The following is a 15665-nucleotide window of genomic DNA, read 5'->3' as shown; positions in this document are numbered from 1 at the left end:
ACCCGCAGTTTCCAAACCGCCACCTCGGAGGACGCTGCAAAGAGAGAGGCAGCTTCCTCACGGGCGGCCAAAAACAGGGCTTTTTTTTTCCTTTGCCGGCTGGCGGATGCGCAGCTGCGCAGCTGCAGTGCTAAGCAGCGGCGGCAGAAAGCCTATGGGCACATTTAAAGCGCCCAAGCCCCTTTAAAACTTTTTTCCCCGCTCTGCCCAAGAACAATGGTGGTCTCCTGCCAGCTGGTGATCAGCTGGTGTTGGCATCCTTGTCCGCTTGCACGTTGCCAATGTCACCAGCATCATGGATGCCTCCTCTCCATTGGTCCCCACGCTCTTGCTGAATCTGCAATGCACAGCCACAGCTGTCGCCGCTGCCACCGCTGTCCCCCTGCCATCCCCCATCACCTCCCTTGTACATATGTAAATATTTACAGTTTTAGCGGTTTTTATTGTTAGGTGAAAATGGCACAGGAATGTGTGTAGGGGCTCACTTTAAAGTCCAAACTTTCCAAGCAGCGCATGCGTACATGTTGCTCTAGGGTTAGGGTTAGGGTTAGGGTTAGGGTTAGGGTTAGGGTTACGAGTCTTAAAATGCACTGCAGCTGTGCTGCAGCTTCCACACCTGCATGGCAGCTGACGATGCAATTAAAGCCTGACTGCAAACTGTGCATGTTCCAGGACCCCGACTCATTATGCAACGCAGCAGACACGGAGCTTTTAAATGGGCAACTTAAATTAGTGGCGTAGCAATTCTGGCGTACCGGTGCAGCAGCTTACAGACGGAGCTGCGCAGCTGCGCATCAAACGGAAAAGAAGCGGAGAAAAGCAGCACCTTTTTAATTCCGCTTCTTCCCGCTTGGGGCGTGCGGGGGACGTGTTCATGGCGGCATTCAGGTAAGGCCCGTCTGAAGGCTCTACCTTCATGACGTCATGAATACACCCCTTTTTGCCCGTCTGTATCCCGCCAGCATTTCCAAACGGGAGTTTCCAAGTTGTGATCACATCACACAGGCAGGCAGGATTTCATGTATGCTTCTTTGCACAAGCAGAAGACACTGTTTTGTTTTTAAAACAATGCCTAAAGTTTTCTAAACTGGTAAGAACCATTATAAAATTGAAAATGCTATTTTGGAGGGGGGGGGGGGAGAGAATAAAACCATTTTTAAAAATATACTTTTTATTTTATCATATACATAATTGTAAAAGAATATATATATATCCTGTTGCTACACACACCCTGGGCTCTGAAATTCATGGTTATCCTCCTTGTTTCCTTTGCAAATTGCAGAGCTCTCACTTCCTCCTGGGGGAAGGCAAAAGAGAAGCAGGAAGTGCTGCAGCAGCTCCTCTGCTCTCTTTCTGGCTGGGAGCCTTAGCTGCTTGCTTTCCTTGTTAGGCAACTTGGGAGGAGACTAGGCCTGCAAGAATCCTCTGGGAATTCCCCTCCTGTCCTTGGGTCACTTTTGCAGGAGGAAGGAAGCAAAGAAGGGAGGCTCCTCTGGTCCTGTTGGGATCATGTCACTCTGCCACAGGCCAAGGGCAGCAGGAGAAGGAGCTGCCTCTCTGGAGGGGGTGCAAAATACTTCTGCAGTTTAGTAAGTACACCTATTTGATACTAGGATTACATAGAGGCATAGATTTATTATTATTATTATTATTATTATTATTATTATTATTATTATTATACCCTACCCTTTCCCCAAAACTGAGACTCAGAGCGTCTTAGAGTATTAAAATATAAATATACAAAATATGTGTTGTTGTTCTTCTTCTTATTATTATTATTTATAGCCCATTCCTTTCCCAAAACTGGGATTTGGAGGACTGAGAACTCACTGCTATAAGATATATTTCATGTTGGATTTTAATTTTGTTTTATCTCCTTAGCGTACCTTTCACTTGTATTTCCTTGTTTCCTTCCCTTGTAAAGTCAAGAATGACATGTGCCTATTTTCAGTTAAGGGAAATACTTGTAAAGTCAAGCATACATTATAATCCTTATGTCTCATACCTCCACTTTCACATGGTTCACCATATATATATACCTTTTTTTGTCCTCTGTTACCTCTGGTCAAACTGGTTTTGCAGATTTTGAAATTATACAAAAACTTGAAAAATCTATTTGATCAGAAGCAAATGTGAGATTTGCACACACCCCATAAATTGTACCCTGCATAGTTTTTTGTGGGGGTTTGGGAATTTTTTTTCTGAAGATGCCAGCCACAGATGCTGGTAAAACATCAGGAATAAACTCGTCTGGAGCATGGCCACAAACCCTGAAAAACCCACAAAAAACTATGGATTCTGGCCATGAAAGCCTTCGACTTCACATTGTACCCTGCATGTCAAGCTCCTTTTGTCTTATAACAATGGCCTGTTACAGACTGCCAAAATAAAGCTGCTTCGGGTCTCTTTGGAGGTATGCTATTTAAATGATGCATGTGTCCTAAGAGTCCGGAGGTCGCGCCAAAGCCAGACTCCATTCCTAAGCACTGGAGTGCAGCTTTGGTGCAGCTTCCGGATTCTTAGGATGCATGCACCATTTAAATAGCATACCTCCAAAGAGACCCGAAGCAGCTTTATTTTGGCAGTCTGTAACAGGCCTGTAACAGGCCAATAAATCCCTCCAGCTACTTCATGCTTAGAATAACAGGGGGGGTTGCTTTCTAGTATCTCTGCCAGCGTGGTGTAATAGCTTGAACATTGGACTGCAGCTCTGGAGACCAGCGTTCAAATCCTTAGAAACCCACTGGTTTATGTTGGGCTACTCACAACCTCAAAGGAATGCAATGGCAAATCCCCTCTGAGCAAATCTTGCCAAGAAAAGCCTGTGATAGGTTTGCCTTTGAGTAACCATAAATTGGAATGCCTTGAAAGCATACAGCAACAATCTCACAGGAAAATGGGGTTTTAACGAGAGTTAAATTAGAGAAACTCTGGAAATGCCCAAAGTTTATTGCTGTTAATATGAAATAACGTGAAGTTAAACTGAAGTTAAACCAGAGGAAAACAGCAGCTTTTTACTTTCATGAAATTCCAAAAGTAAAAAGGTGGCGTTTTTCTCTGCTTTAACTTCAGTTTAACTTCGTGTCATTTCACTTTGGCAGCAATTTGGTGTGATAAACTTCCCAAATTTGTGGGTTCTGTTTAAATGTGAATTTAATTTAACTCTCGTTTAAATCCTATTTTCCCGTGGGATCTCAGCTAGTGTGATAAAGGCCTAAGTCTATCCAGCTGGTATGCAGTCTTCCTATTTCTTTCTACCATTCCTAGCATTATTGTCTTTTCTAGTGTGTCATGCACTTTTTTATGTACCACATTCTATGTTAAACCTGCTTTACTTACTTATTTTGTTATTTGTTTGTTTGATTGATATCCCATTTTTCTCCTGAATGGGACTCATTCAACAACGACTGCTGTTTTCTTATTTGTATAACTCAGTATGGTGTATTGGTTTGAACACTGGATTACAGCTCTGGAGGCCAGGGTTTGAATCCCCATTCAGCAATGGGAACACACTAGATGCCCTTGGACACGTCACACACTCTCAGCCTCAGAGGAAGATGAAGGCAAAACCCCTCTGAACAAATCTTTCCAAGAAAACACCATTATAGGTCTTGCTTTTGAGTTGGACACAAAGTAAAATGTGATTATCAATTTCTCTTTTGTAATATGCATTTAATTTAGTTAATTTAATATGAGTAATATGAGTAATCTAATAACAAATAACATTTGAATAATATATATTCTTTTTCTATCTTTTTCCTTATAGGTTCATCGTTAAATTAAATCTTCGGGCATTGTCCTGTTGTGTACACTATGGCAAAGGCTGTATTGATTGATCTGTGCCACCTAGGAGCTAGCTCTTGGAATAACCAAATTCAGGAATCACTCATTAGGACGTTAGAAGCTATTGAGGAGGAGGATCCTTCCCAGTCTCCCTTTGTTTGCCTTATGTGTTGCCAAGCCTTAAGTAAAAAGAATGGCGAAGATGCACTTCATAAAGTAATGCAAATTCTTCCTTGCCCAGAGAGAAGATTTGAGGTTGTGTGTTCTGAAAATACAGTTGCTACCTTGTACACCATTAAACAAAAGCTTGATGATAAAAACATAAATATTGTTAAAATAATCTTGACATCACAAAGAAAGCCATTAATCAGAGAATACATCAGTCAGCTTTTTACTAGTGTTTACCAGTTTGAGTATAAAAATTTAGAGATATCGTGTGAAGAAAATAATCTCCCAAAATCAACAGTACTAAAGAGTAAATTAATGTCACTCTCAGAACAAGATACAGAAAGGATCCAAAGTGAGATAAAGATGTTTTTGGAAAGTCTGCCTGCTCTGAATGGAAAGCTCACCATTCTCAAATCTTCATTGATTCCAGGTAACTTAGATATGTGTTTGTGTGTGTTAGTATGTCAGAGAGCCAATGTGGTTTGAGTGCTGGATGTAAGATTTTGGGAGACCAGGTTTCAAATCCCTGCTTAGCCATGGAAACCCACTGGGTAACCTTAGGTAAATTACACACTCTCAGCCTCAGAGGAAGGTAAAGCAAACCCCCTCAGAACAAATTCTTCAAGAATACCTCATGATAGTGTCACCTTAGGCTCGCCAGAAGTCAGAAATGACTTGAAGACACACAGTATGTTATTTGTCTAATTTTGGCTTTTGTTTCTGTTCTATCTTTATGTTGTGATTTTATTGTCTGTCACTTTGGGGACCCTGGTGGGTAGAAAAACCCATCTAGTTTTAGCTAGGCACTGGAATAAAGCCAACACCAGTGCCAGGCAGATCTTAAAGGGGTGGGCATTCCACAAGCAAAGTGCCATAGCTAAGAAAGCTCTTTCCCATCTCCACACGCAGTGTACACTGGTGAGACATAGGGAGGCCCTATAGATCTCAGTCCATGGACAGGCATAAAAAGGGAGGACTTCTCCTTCAAATATCTATGTTCCAAAGAGTTTAGGGCTTTATATGTCATTACTACCATCTTGAATTCAAGCCAGAATTGACTGGTATATTATTGCTGTACATTGTTCCAGGCAGCAATCTAGCTGCTGCATTTTGCACTAGAAGTGGCTTCTTTCTCTTCAAGTAGTCTAACCCATGGTTACTATCGGAAGCAAGTATGTCCAGGTTATAAGTCACCAAGGAAGGCCATAACTGCCAGACTAGCCAAGACTGACCCCAAAGCATTCTATGCCTTGGTGTTACTTTGGCTCCCAGTAACAGAAATGGATTTAGGAGTGCTCTCAAGGTATGCACGTTCAGACGGAGCACAACCCCATCCAGGATAAGCTGTTTACCCAATTTCCTAATCCAAGAAACACCAGTCCACAAAGCCTTTCTCTCATCAGGGTTCAGTTTCTTGGCCCTCATCCATCTTATAGCATCTATGCACTGATCTTGCACCATCCCAGCTGATTCCAAAGACAAGGAGAAACAGAGCTAAGTGTCATGTCCAGCCCCAAAATTCCTAACTTCACCCCTTGGCTTCATATAGATATTAGAGTGTGGAGATTGGGTGGAACCCTATGATACCCCACAACTTAATAACCATGGAAATGAACAGGAATTCACTAACATTTACCAACAGATTAGGATTATCCATGAGGATCATAACTAAACTAAATCTGTTAAAGCGATGGGAATATATTGCTGTGGATGGAAATATTAGGTCCACATACCAGTTCTTATTTGTATTTCAAAACTGTTTCCTTAGATGATATCTTCCTCCATGGATTCACTACAAGAACAGGTGGCATTTCATATATATCAACCCTGAGCTCCTTAAATCTCTTCAGTAGCTCCAAGCGGCGTGATCCACCTGCTGTAGTCAAAGAAAACCTTCGTAGGTTAGCCATTGCTGCTGGATTCAGCCAAGATACATATCATAGTATAAAGGTAAGGCAAGTAGTATTGAGTCTGGGAGAAAAAGATTTAAGGCCAACTTGCACCAGATGTGGCTAGTCCACATCTGTGTAATTATTAATGATGCAGGAGCCTTTGCAGGATCTGCACCGAGCAACCTTTGCTGTGTCTTCTTAATTGTTTCTCTTGAAAGCCCTGCTCCAAGAAAGTGTCATTTGGGCTTTCTAAATCATTGTGCTCAAAGCTTAGAAAAGTTGTCTTTTTTAGTTTTTAATGAACTACAACTCCAAGATCTTACAGACATCATAGCCACTGGGTTTTAATGTTTCAATTGTTTGTTTTACAGTATGAAATTATTTTAAATTGGAGCTGTCACCTGTCTTGAACATGTGTAGAATGGTGGGCTCTCAATGTTTTACATGATTGGTAGAGGGTAAGCCATTCCAACGGGATCAAAGTAACATTCCTAACAGACAAAAAGAAATGTGTGCTGAATTACCATGGCCTGTTACAGACTGCCAAAATAAAGCTGCTTCGGGTCTCATTGGAAGTATGCTGTTTAAATGATGCATGGGTCCTAAGAGTCCGGAGGTCGCACCAAAGCCACACTCCATTCGTAAGCACTACTCTTACCCCCAGAGACACTCACTGTCTAGAATAAATGAGCTGGGCTTCTAGATTACAAGATGAGACTTCTCTGTTTAGAAGTTAGCTTTTCTCACTCACTCTCACAAAACATTCTCTCATTGTTTTGAATTGCAGCCTCAAGCCTTGCAACTACCTCAGGGTGCTATAGTTACTGCCCAGTTCTGTTGCAAGTCATTTGGTTGTATGCATTTGCCTACATTCCCCCACCCGCACCCTACCCCAGGAGATTACTTTACGATCTCCGCAAGAAAGATCTGCCTACTCATTTTCTTTCAGTGCTGTAATTATTGCAATCTCAGCCCAGGACAAAAGGGTGAAAACAAACTTCCTGCCTAATGGTCCCTTCTATAAATGGGGTCAAGTGTATTCATGTATTTGGGGGGGGGGGGGAGGTAATGAAAGCTTTGAGTGATAGCATTTAGAAGGCTGACATCTACATGGCGGGTTACAGACGGCCCTCAAGGGGCCGTTTTTTTGCCGCCACCATTTGTTGTGGAGGGAAGCCCCAGCGGCCAGAACGCAAGAGTGGCGCCGCGAGAAGCGAAGCGCGCCCTCATGGCGTCACTTCCACCGCGACATGTCTGGATGCACAGCGTCCAAGACGTCAAAATGGCGGTGCCCATGTGGATGGGCGCCGCCATTTACGACATGCTCCGCGCGTGTTGGGGCGGGTTAGGAAGGGGTGACTCTTCCTAACCCTAGCACGCCCCTTCCTAACCCTAGCATGCACGGAGTGCGTCGTAAGTGGCAGTCTGTAACCCGCCCATGAATTCTTTCTCAACTTTACTAACTAGTGTTACTGTTTTCTGGACCTTGTGCAGAGCAATTGCTTCCAACAAGATCCTAGAAGAAGCTTTCCCTATGTTCTCTCCATTGCTCTCTCCAGATAAACCCTGAGATTTGACATTTGTGATCACAGGGGCTCTGCAGAGCAAAGAATTTCATTCCTTCAATATGCAGCTCAAGTAAACCATCATTCATGTGCGGATCACAGCACTGGATGTAATTAACACAAAATAACAAATGTAATCTTGCTTTAAAAACATAGATATCACTAAACAGCCTTTAGCCTTCTTATGAAAAGGAAATATGATTAGGCCCCATGCTGCTGCTGCTCTTTTAATGAGCATTTTTCCCTTTATAGGGTATCCTTGAAACCAGCTTGAACATATATGGCTGGGAGTTAAATAGAATTCCAAAGTCTTGCTAAATACAGATGCTTTGTCACCTTCCTAAACTACTGGCAGTGGTTCTCCTAAACAGGTCAAACAGAAGAACCTATATTTCTCCTAAACAGGACAAACAGTGAACTTCACATTTAAGAAACTGAACTGTCTTCTTAAAGGTATAATCCACTGCTAAAACTGTGTTAATTGTGCAGCCCTCCTGATGCTGCTAAACTGCAACTTCCACCAGCCCTAATGAGCAAAGCCAATGGAATAGAATGCTGGGACCTGCAGTTCTGCAACATCTGGAGGGCTGGATAAATCCCACAACTGATGTAAAAATAAGAAGCCAGTGCAATATCATGAAGAAAGGTAGAGATTTCATTGTTGTTATTGTTACTTTCTTGGGGATAAACAGAAGTTATCCTCCAAGGAGGATGACCCCAGCAGCCCAGCAAATAAATTCATGTGTGTGTATAGGAAGTCATTGAAACATCCTGGCTTCATTTAAAAGAAGAATTGACAAAAGTTAGATCAAGCTGGTACATGACTGGTAAGGATTTCTGACTTCAAGTGGTACAACAAAACCACACCCTGCCAGTTACAGTGGTACCCCGGGTTACGAAATTAATTCGTTCCGCCGCCGCTTTCGTAACCCGGAAACTTTCGCTAGCCGAAAAGCCCATAGGCTTTAATAGCGAAAGCCGCGATTTCGTGTGAAATCGCGCCGAAAAGCACCAAAAATTTTCTTCGTAACCCGGAATAACCTTCGTAACCCGGAAACATTTAATTAGATGGATTTTTTTCGTAACCCGGAAATTTCGTAAGGCGGCGCATTCGTATCCCGGGGTACCACTGTATATTGCTAGAATGGGGAAATCTCTGTTTCTGTTTTTTGGGGGTTGACTTTTTGTACAAAAAGACTAAGTTCAGTTCTAGTATTCAGATCAAATTCCTGGGCAAATTCCTGTCTAGCTTTTATTGGTTGCTGGAGCTCAGGGTTTCACAAAGTAGATTTCACAAGTCTGAAATGGGTGCATCCAGGCTTTAGTTTTCAAATTGCCTTACCTTCTCTTGGTGTTCACAGGTCAACCATGCCAGTGATGTTTGGGTCATGGGAAAGGCTAAACCAGAGAGCTATGATGGAATAGTAACTAACCAGAAAGGTGTTACAATAGCAGCTCCTGGAGCAGATTGCATCCCTGTGCTTTTTGCTGATCCAGTCCAAAAAGCATGTGGTGCTGCTCATTCAGGTAACAAGAATCACTTGCTGTTCTGCATGTGTTAAGGAATCCATTGTGCAATCTTATCAGTAGCCTTTTCATTTTGTAAACTTTCCTAGTTGGTCATGCTGTTTTCCTTATTTCTGCCTTAGGCTGAATTCTCTCTTTTTATATGTGGTGTGTGTGTGTGTGTTTTCTTACTCTCTTGCCATCATTCTCCCTTACCCCATTTTTCCTTATAAATAGTGCAGTTGGGTATATATACTTTAGGCTTTAATATGCTTTTTATGTAATGAATTGAAGCCACTGTTTTTTTAAGAAAGCAATACAGAGGCCTCATTCCCACTTTGAAATAAATATGTTTGCAATCTGAAGTGATGGATCGATTCAATAGAGGAGTGTGGTTCATACTACATTTGCCCTGATTGCATTTCTTTCCTGTAAAGTAACCCACTTGTCATTCACACTGATGAATGAATCAATTTGAAATGGACCCACTTTGGCCGGCAGAAGGGCAAATTTAAAACGATTCCAATCCGCATCTTGTTCACTCGATTAATCGAAAAAGTCGCGGGAAAAAATCAGCGTCAAAAAGATGCATGTTAAATGGTTGTAACGCATGGCCTCCTCTCTGAACCACTTCAGCAATTTGATTCAATTGCAAACCAGGGTAATTTAAACCGCTTCAAACTGGTTTGCAAACCAGTTTAAAACATAGTGGGAATGAAGCCTACTTTACTGATGGCTTGATGCAACCCGTGTTGAGCACTTTGTCCTTTAAGCAGAACTTTAAAATGCTTAATTTCATTTGGATCATATTCTGTCTTTTGTCATATCTTATCTCCTGATCAGAAGATAGGAATAGTAAGGTCCAAAACACATTACAGAAATAATCCAGTTTGAGACCCCTTGCCCTGGCTCAGTGCTAGGGGATTCTGGGAACTGTAGTTTTGTCAAACATTTAGCCTTCTCTTTCAGAGAGTTCTAGTGCCACAATAATCTATAATTCCCAGGATTCCCCTGCACTGAGCCAGGGTAGTTAAAGCAGTCTCAGACTGGATCATTTCTGCAGTGTGTTTTGGACCTAAGAGAGTTGACACGGTGTGAATAGAGAAGATGTACAACTTGAAAATATTCTTACTCTGTTATCGCTGTTGTTCCATTGCTGTTAGTTACTGATTTTTTTGTTTTTGTGGAGTAAAGTATCCTTTCCTATGTTGCTACAGTCTTTTGATACTACTTCCTGATTCTTTGTTTAGGGACCTCTGTGGAGAATATGTTTTCACAATCTTTAAGTAATTATTCATAGTGATAATGGTGCTAATACTTTCTGTTGTGTCCAACTTAAATCATGATCAATCATACATATTCCCATGCTACCTTTCTTTTTTTCTCTAGAACATAGTGGAAGAAGAGCCAAAATTACTCACTGCGAGCTATGCTTTAAACAAGCAAGTGTTCCTCCAGATATTTTAATAAATCTCTCTTACTTGATATTTAAAAAACTAAACTAGAACAACCCCAGATATTGTAAACTTTCATCGATGGGGAATGGTTCTCCCATATGCTTTCTGTCTTCTTTGCTTCAGTCATGTTTCTCTTGCCATTAACGTCGCAAGCTGAGGTAGTATCTAATTTTATTTTATTTGAACAGGTGATTATAGCTGAAATGAAATGGCCACCTTGTCTCTGTTCTGTTCATCTCTATAGGCACTTTTCTCTTTAGCCTGGCCCAGTTTTGTTTTTGAAGTGCATGTAGGGACAGAGCATGGGGAGGTCACTGGAGGGAATGGAACGAGGTTCTTCTCCACTCATATGTTTTTGTCCAAATCATTTAGACATGCATGCTTCATTATCCTGAGTGATTTGAATAACAGGACCATAGAATCATGTTGGAAGAGACCCCAAGGGTCATCCATACCAACCTGCTGCCATACAGGAACACACAATCAGAGCTTTCCCAAGAGATAGCCATCCAGCCTATTTAGAAACCTTCACAAAGAAGAAGGCTGTGTCACTCTCTAAGTCGTGTTCCACTTATTTGTGCTGTTCAGTGAGGCAGGAGGGGGATACAGGATGTAGGCAAGAGGTGCTAAATCATCAGGGAACCTGTCCAGCAAACACATCAAGCAGGAGCATGAGGAGCTGGTCAGAGGATGTTACAACACCTGAGCAGCAGTTGGGCAGTACCTGCCCTGCAGCACTCTCCTCTTCTGCACATCATGAGAGCCCTTAATATTGGGCACATATTGCTTATAGAGTAGAGACTGAAAAATGCGCACCCCTGTTCGTCCAGTTGTGCACTGTGCCTTCCTGTGCTCTTTCACAGTACGCACTTATCATGCTAATTTCACTTTAACTGCAGTGGAATCCTATGGAATTCGGGGATATGCAGTTTAGGGAAGAGCGTTTAGCATTCTCAGCCAGAAAACTCCAGTCCCGCCCCAAACTACAAATCCCAGGATTCCACAAGATACAGCAATTCATGTTAAAGTGGAATGACAACGCACATATTTCTGCAGTGAGAAAGGGCCCCAAAACTAGACTTCAGCTCATATGCCTTCTTGTCTTGGCTTCCGGGAGGAGCTAATGAAAAACCTGTTTGGGGTGGGGACATTCATTTTCTGATTCTCCAGCTTTCCTGGGTGAGGTGGTTTCCTTGCTAGTGGTGTCTCCTAGGATATGTCAGTTCTTCTCTGCAAAGAGCTCATCAAGTTCTTGGTCTAGGTGTGAGCTTATCGTGGCAGGCATATGGGAATGTGGCAGAGTCATGAAGAAATATGACTGCTTCCATTGTGTTCTCTTTGATCTATACTTCTTCAGTTCTTCATGTTTCTATATGTAGAATATATCCATTCATAGACTTTGAAGGTAGGATTTGTGGTCTTGGTTTTTCTTTTTCTTAACCCTGAGGCTATCAGATTTTCCCCCTTCTTTTCAGGTTGGCAAGGCACATTGCAAGGAGTTTCTATGGCTGTTGTTAATGCTATGATAACTGAATATGGATGTAATGTGAAGGACATACTTGTGGTCTTGGGGCCATCTGTGGGACCTTGTTGCTTTAAACTACCCCAGAAGTCAGCCAAAGAATTTCACAGGATTGATCCAAAATGTGTAAGACTTTATGAATCATCACACCCTTACATTGATATCCGAAGAGCAACACGGTAAGCTTCAATTTATTTATTATCCATGATCATGTAGAGTGTAGTTTCCAGAGTGCCTAATCACTGGCAGGGAATATAGAGAGCTTGCTGGGAGAGAATATATGGAGAGAGAGTACGTGTATTGTGGATCCCAATATATGATTTTCCCATAATTATTAAAATCTTTGTCAAAACAACCGGTAGAGGAGAATGACAATTTTTTTAAAGAAAATATCTTGTTTGGTTTGAGAGATTCTTGCTACAGAACCACATCTCTTTATTTTATTTCAAGCATAGTGACAATCTAGGTCAGATGTATCAATCATCCATAAAAACTTATTCCTCCCAGTGGCACTTAGATTTCTACTGTTTATATCAATTTCATTTCATTTCCTCAAAGAGGGTTGCCCTGTTTGTCTGTGTATAGTTCCAAAATAATAATAATAATGGCATATGAGGACATATGATACAAGAGGGAATGCATAGACTGCCATAAAATTTAAGGACAATCACTTGGGAGCAAGCTATCACAAGGGGTCCTACACATATACAAGGATGCCTGGGAATTAAGATCAGCTTTCCATTAAGGATAGGAATGGGCATTAGAAACAAGGCCATCACACTGTTGACCCCTTCCTTGTGGAACTTTCTCCTTAACCAGGTTTATATGGCACCCACACTAGTGAATTTTTAATAGACTTTGCAGACATTTTTTGTGCCAGGCCCTTAAAAATAATGGAATACTTTGGTTTTAACAGTTGCTGTTTCTACCTTTCTGTTTTTGCTGCTAATGTTTGTACAGGTATATTTAAACTGTTCTCCGCTCTCACCATTACATCTTAGTTTTGTATCTCTTAGTATTTTAAGTTATAGCTTTATTATTTCATTGCTTGTAATGTGTTTTAACTACCACCACGCTAGGATTTTTTTCTAAAAAAAACAAGACACTTTGCATTCAGTGAATTGTGTGGCATTTTCTGACCCATTGGAATTAATGTACAGTGCACCCGCATCATACGTGGTTATCAGCTTATGCTGAAAGCCCTGCAACAGAACCGGCAATGGCGTGTGCACCCATGCTGTGCCGCACCACACCGCTTACACAAACCCCATTATTTTCAATAGGTCTCAAGCATACACAGTATTTGCCTTATGCGGGAGGGAGGGGGGTCTGGAACGGATCACCCACATAAGGCAAGAGAGCACTGCATAATGACGAGGTTAGGTTTAGTAGTGGGGCTTAATGTATACTACCTACATTTCCTGAGAATTGAAGCATCAGCATTTAAAACCAGACAGTTAAAACAGCCAGAGCAGCCAGCCCTTGACACAGTTTTAGCTGACTGTCAGAAACCTATCCTGACTTCTCTTGGGATGGAGTTCCATATTCAGAGTTCTCCTGCAGAGAAAGCTCTTTCTTGTGTACACAACAACTTACTCCTGTGGGATGGTGGGACACAGAACTGGGCTTTTGCTGGGGCCTTTGGTAACCTGATATGGCAGAGATGGTCTTTCTGGTGTCTTGGCCCCAAGCTGTTGTGGATTTGTAGGTCAAAAGCAGGAGCTTGCATTGAGTTCAGAAGTACATTGGATGCCAGCACAGTCCTTTCAAGAGTGGTGGTTTTTAAATCCTCAATAGTCTGGCTGCTGCATTTTGCATTAGATGTAGCTTCCAAGATCATACATATGTACAATGCATTAAAGGAGTCTAGTTGGAAAGTTATTCAGGCATGAACACCTGTGGTCCTCCTTAGGAAATTATGCAGATACCACGCCAACCAAAACTGAGCAAGGCACTATTGGCTACAGCAGCTGCTTGGCTTTCCAAGAGAAGTGCTGTATCAAGCTCTAAAGCTGATCCTTCAGAGATATTGCAACCTGATCCAGAATTGACTGCAGTCCCAACCCCAGTTTGGTGACCAACAAAATGTCAACCCTGACTGGATTGAACTTCAATTTCTGCACCTACACCCAAATATCACTGCATCCGAACAGTTATTCAGGATTTGCACAGTCTTCTGTTCATTCAAACATTCTTACATGTTTTATCTTTCCAAGGTATTAAGTCAGACTTGAAAAGAGTTGTAGGAAATAATTTCTTGCTTATAATAATCTCCATCTCTTTTCCCTTTTCTTTTCCCTTTCCTCCTGGAAAAGTGTTCTTCTTGAGGCTGGAGGGGTTCTGCCTCAGAACATTCAAGATTATTCTGTAATGGATCTAAACCAAAATGTCACCCTCTGCACATCGTGTTGCCCTGATCGGTTCTACTCTCATGTTCGTGATGGTGAGAATTTTGGGACGCAGATTGGCTTCATATCAATTAAAGGATGACAGTTTATCGCAGGAGTGTGTAGTGGCAGAATGGAAGTTTACTTCATGCTCAGAATCCTGGAGCAGGTGCGGAACTGTTACACAGATGGATCTACTAGAAATTTTTTTCTCTGTTTCCACCAACCCCACTCCACTCTACCAATGTGCTGCCTGGTCAGGCATACTGTGTCGCTTTGGGTGAAGCTGAAACTTCCAAACCTTACCTTAAAATATCCAGTCTTTCTTTATGCAACATATTTGATGTGGTAGCATTTGAATGGCAGCAAAGTTGACTACGGGCTGAACAGTGGAATGTAAGGCCACTGCATTAGCTATATGCTTGTTGCAAATAAATTATCTGGATCACCTCTTCAGTTCATCTTTGGAAACAGATGTGAGAGAGGGAAAGTTCCAGCATCTGTGCAAGAGATTCGTTTACACCAGCAGCAATTTTCTCTATTTGCAAGTAGTAGGCACGTTTGCATTTGTTTATCATTCAGGCCCTTTTTTTAAAGAACAAAGTGCCAAGTGAGCTGAGAAGCAAGTTTTACTAGGATTTGTCCATAATATTTTTCAGTGTGACATGACAAACACTTTCAACTGTAAATTCTCCACACCTGTAAATAAAATATTGATTTGTCAGACATATTTCCCTCACCACACTGTATAACATGTTAGCTACAAACTGATCATCACAACACCTAGGAGAGCATAAATTGAATGTCCGCTACTTCATTCTACCAGGTATCTGAAAAATGACTAAATATAGATTGGATTTAACATAAGACAGCTTTTGTTCTTTGCCTCTTAGCCCAAGTTGATTTTACCATCTATCCTGACAAAGACTTGTTGCTGTTTTATTCACTGATATCCCACCTTTCCCCACTAATTGGATTCAATGCAAATACCTACATATATTAAACAATACACATTTTAAAAATATAGAAGAGCGTTAATAAAAGTACAAATATAAAATTTTAAAACCAATTAAACCAGTTATAAAGTTAAAACATTAAGCATTAAAATAGTAAAATTAAAACACTATATACACACCTTCAAAACAGAACTATACAGCATTAAATGCACAACCCTAGCCCCTTTATAAAATCCTGCTGGTCAAAAAAAAATGTTTTGACCTACTGACAGGAGAACAAGGGTCATTTTGGCCTCTTTAGGAAGGGAGTTCCAAAGTTTGCGAGCAGCCACCAAGGAGGGCCTCTCCCTTGTTCCCACCAAGCAAGCTTGAAAAGATGGTGGGGCAGAGAGAAAGGCTGTTATACACAGATGATCTTAGAGCTCTAGT

The 15665-nt window shown here is 41.5% G+C and overlaps 2 protein-coding genes across 2 annotated transcripts in view; one reads left to right on the top strand and one right to left on the bottom strand.

Moving 5' to 3' along the window:
* The window catches only part of CCDC122 (coiled-coil domain containing 122), a 22850-nt gene extending 21539 nt beyond the window's left edge, over nucleotides 1-1311 (bottom strand). The window contains exon 1 of the mRNA XM_089510997.1: nucleotides 1231-1311. Coding sequence (XP_089367123.1) covers nucleotides 1231-1249 — 19 coding nt within the window. The 5' untranslated portion in view covers nucleotides 1250-1311. The remainder of the gene's footprint in view (nucleotides 1-1230) is intronic.
* LACC1 (laccase domain multifunctional purine nucleosidase 1) overlaps nucleotides 1-15665 on the top strand; it is a 17016-nt gene extending 1351 nt beyond the window's left edge. Inside the window, exons 2-7 of the mRNA XM_089510996.1 lie at nucleotides 1464-1589; nucleotides 3767-4381; nucleotides 5720-5901; nucleotides 8770-8935; nucleotides 11847-12072; nucleotides 14209-15665. Coding sequence (XP_089367122.1) covers nucleotides 3814-4381; nucleotides 5720-5901; nucleotides 8770-8935; nucleotides 11847-12072; nucleotides 14209-14383 — 1317 coding nt within the window. The 5' untranslated portion in view covers nucleotides 1464-1589; nucleotides 3767-3813 and the 3' untranslated portion in view covers nucleotides 14384-15665. The remainder of the gene's footprint in view (nucleotides 1-1463; nucleotides 1590-3766; nucleotides 4382-5719; nucleotides 5902-8769; nucleotides 8936-11846; nucleotides 12073-14208) is intronic.

The sequence above is a fragment of the Sceloporus occidentalis genome, unplaced genomic scaffold (assembly GCF_023333645.1).
Source record: "Sceloporus occidentalis isolate IW3139 unplaced genomic scaffold, rSceOcc1.0.p SCAF_2, whole genome shotgun sequence".
NCBI classification, from domain to species: Eukaryota; Metazoa; Chordata; class Lepidosauria; order Squamata; family Phrynosomatidae; genus Sceloporus; species Sceloporus occidentalis.
Note: the sequence above shows the minus strand (reverse complement) of the source record. Positions and strands in the feature narration are given on the sequence as shown.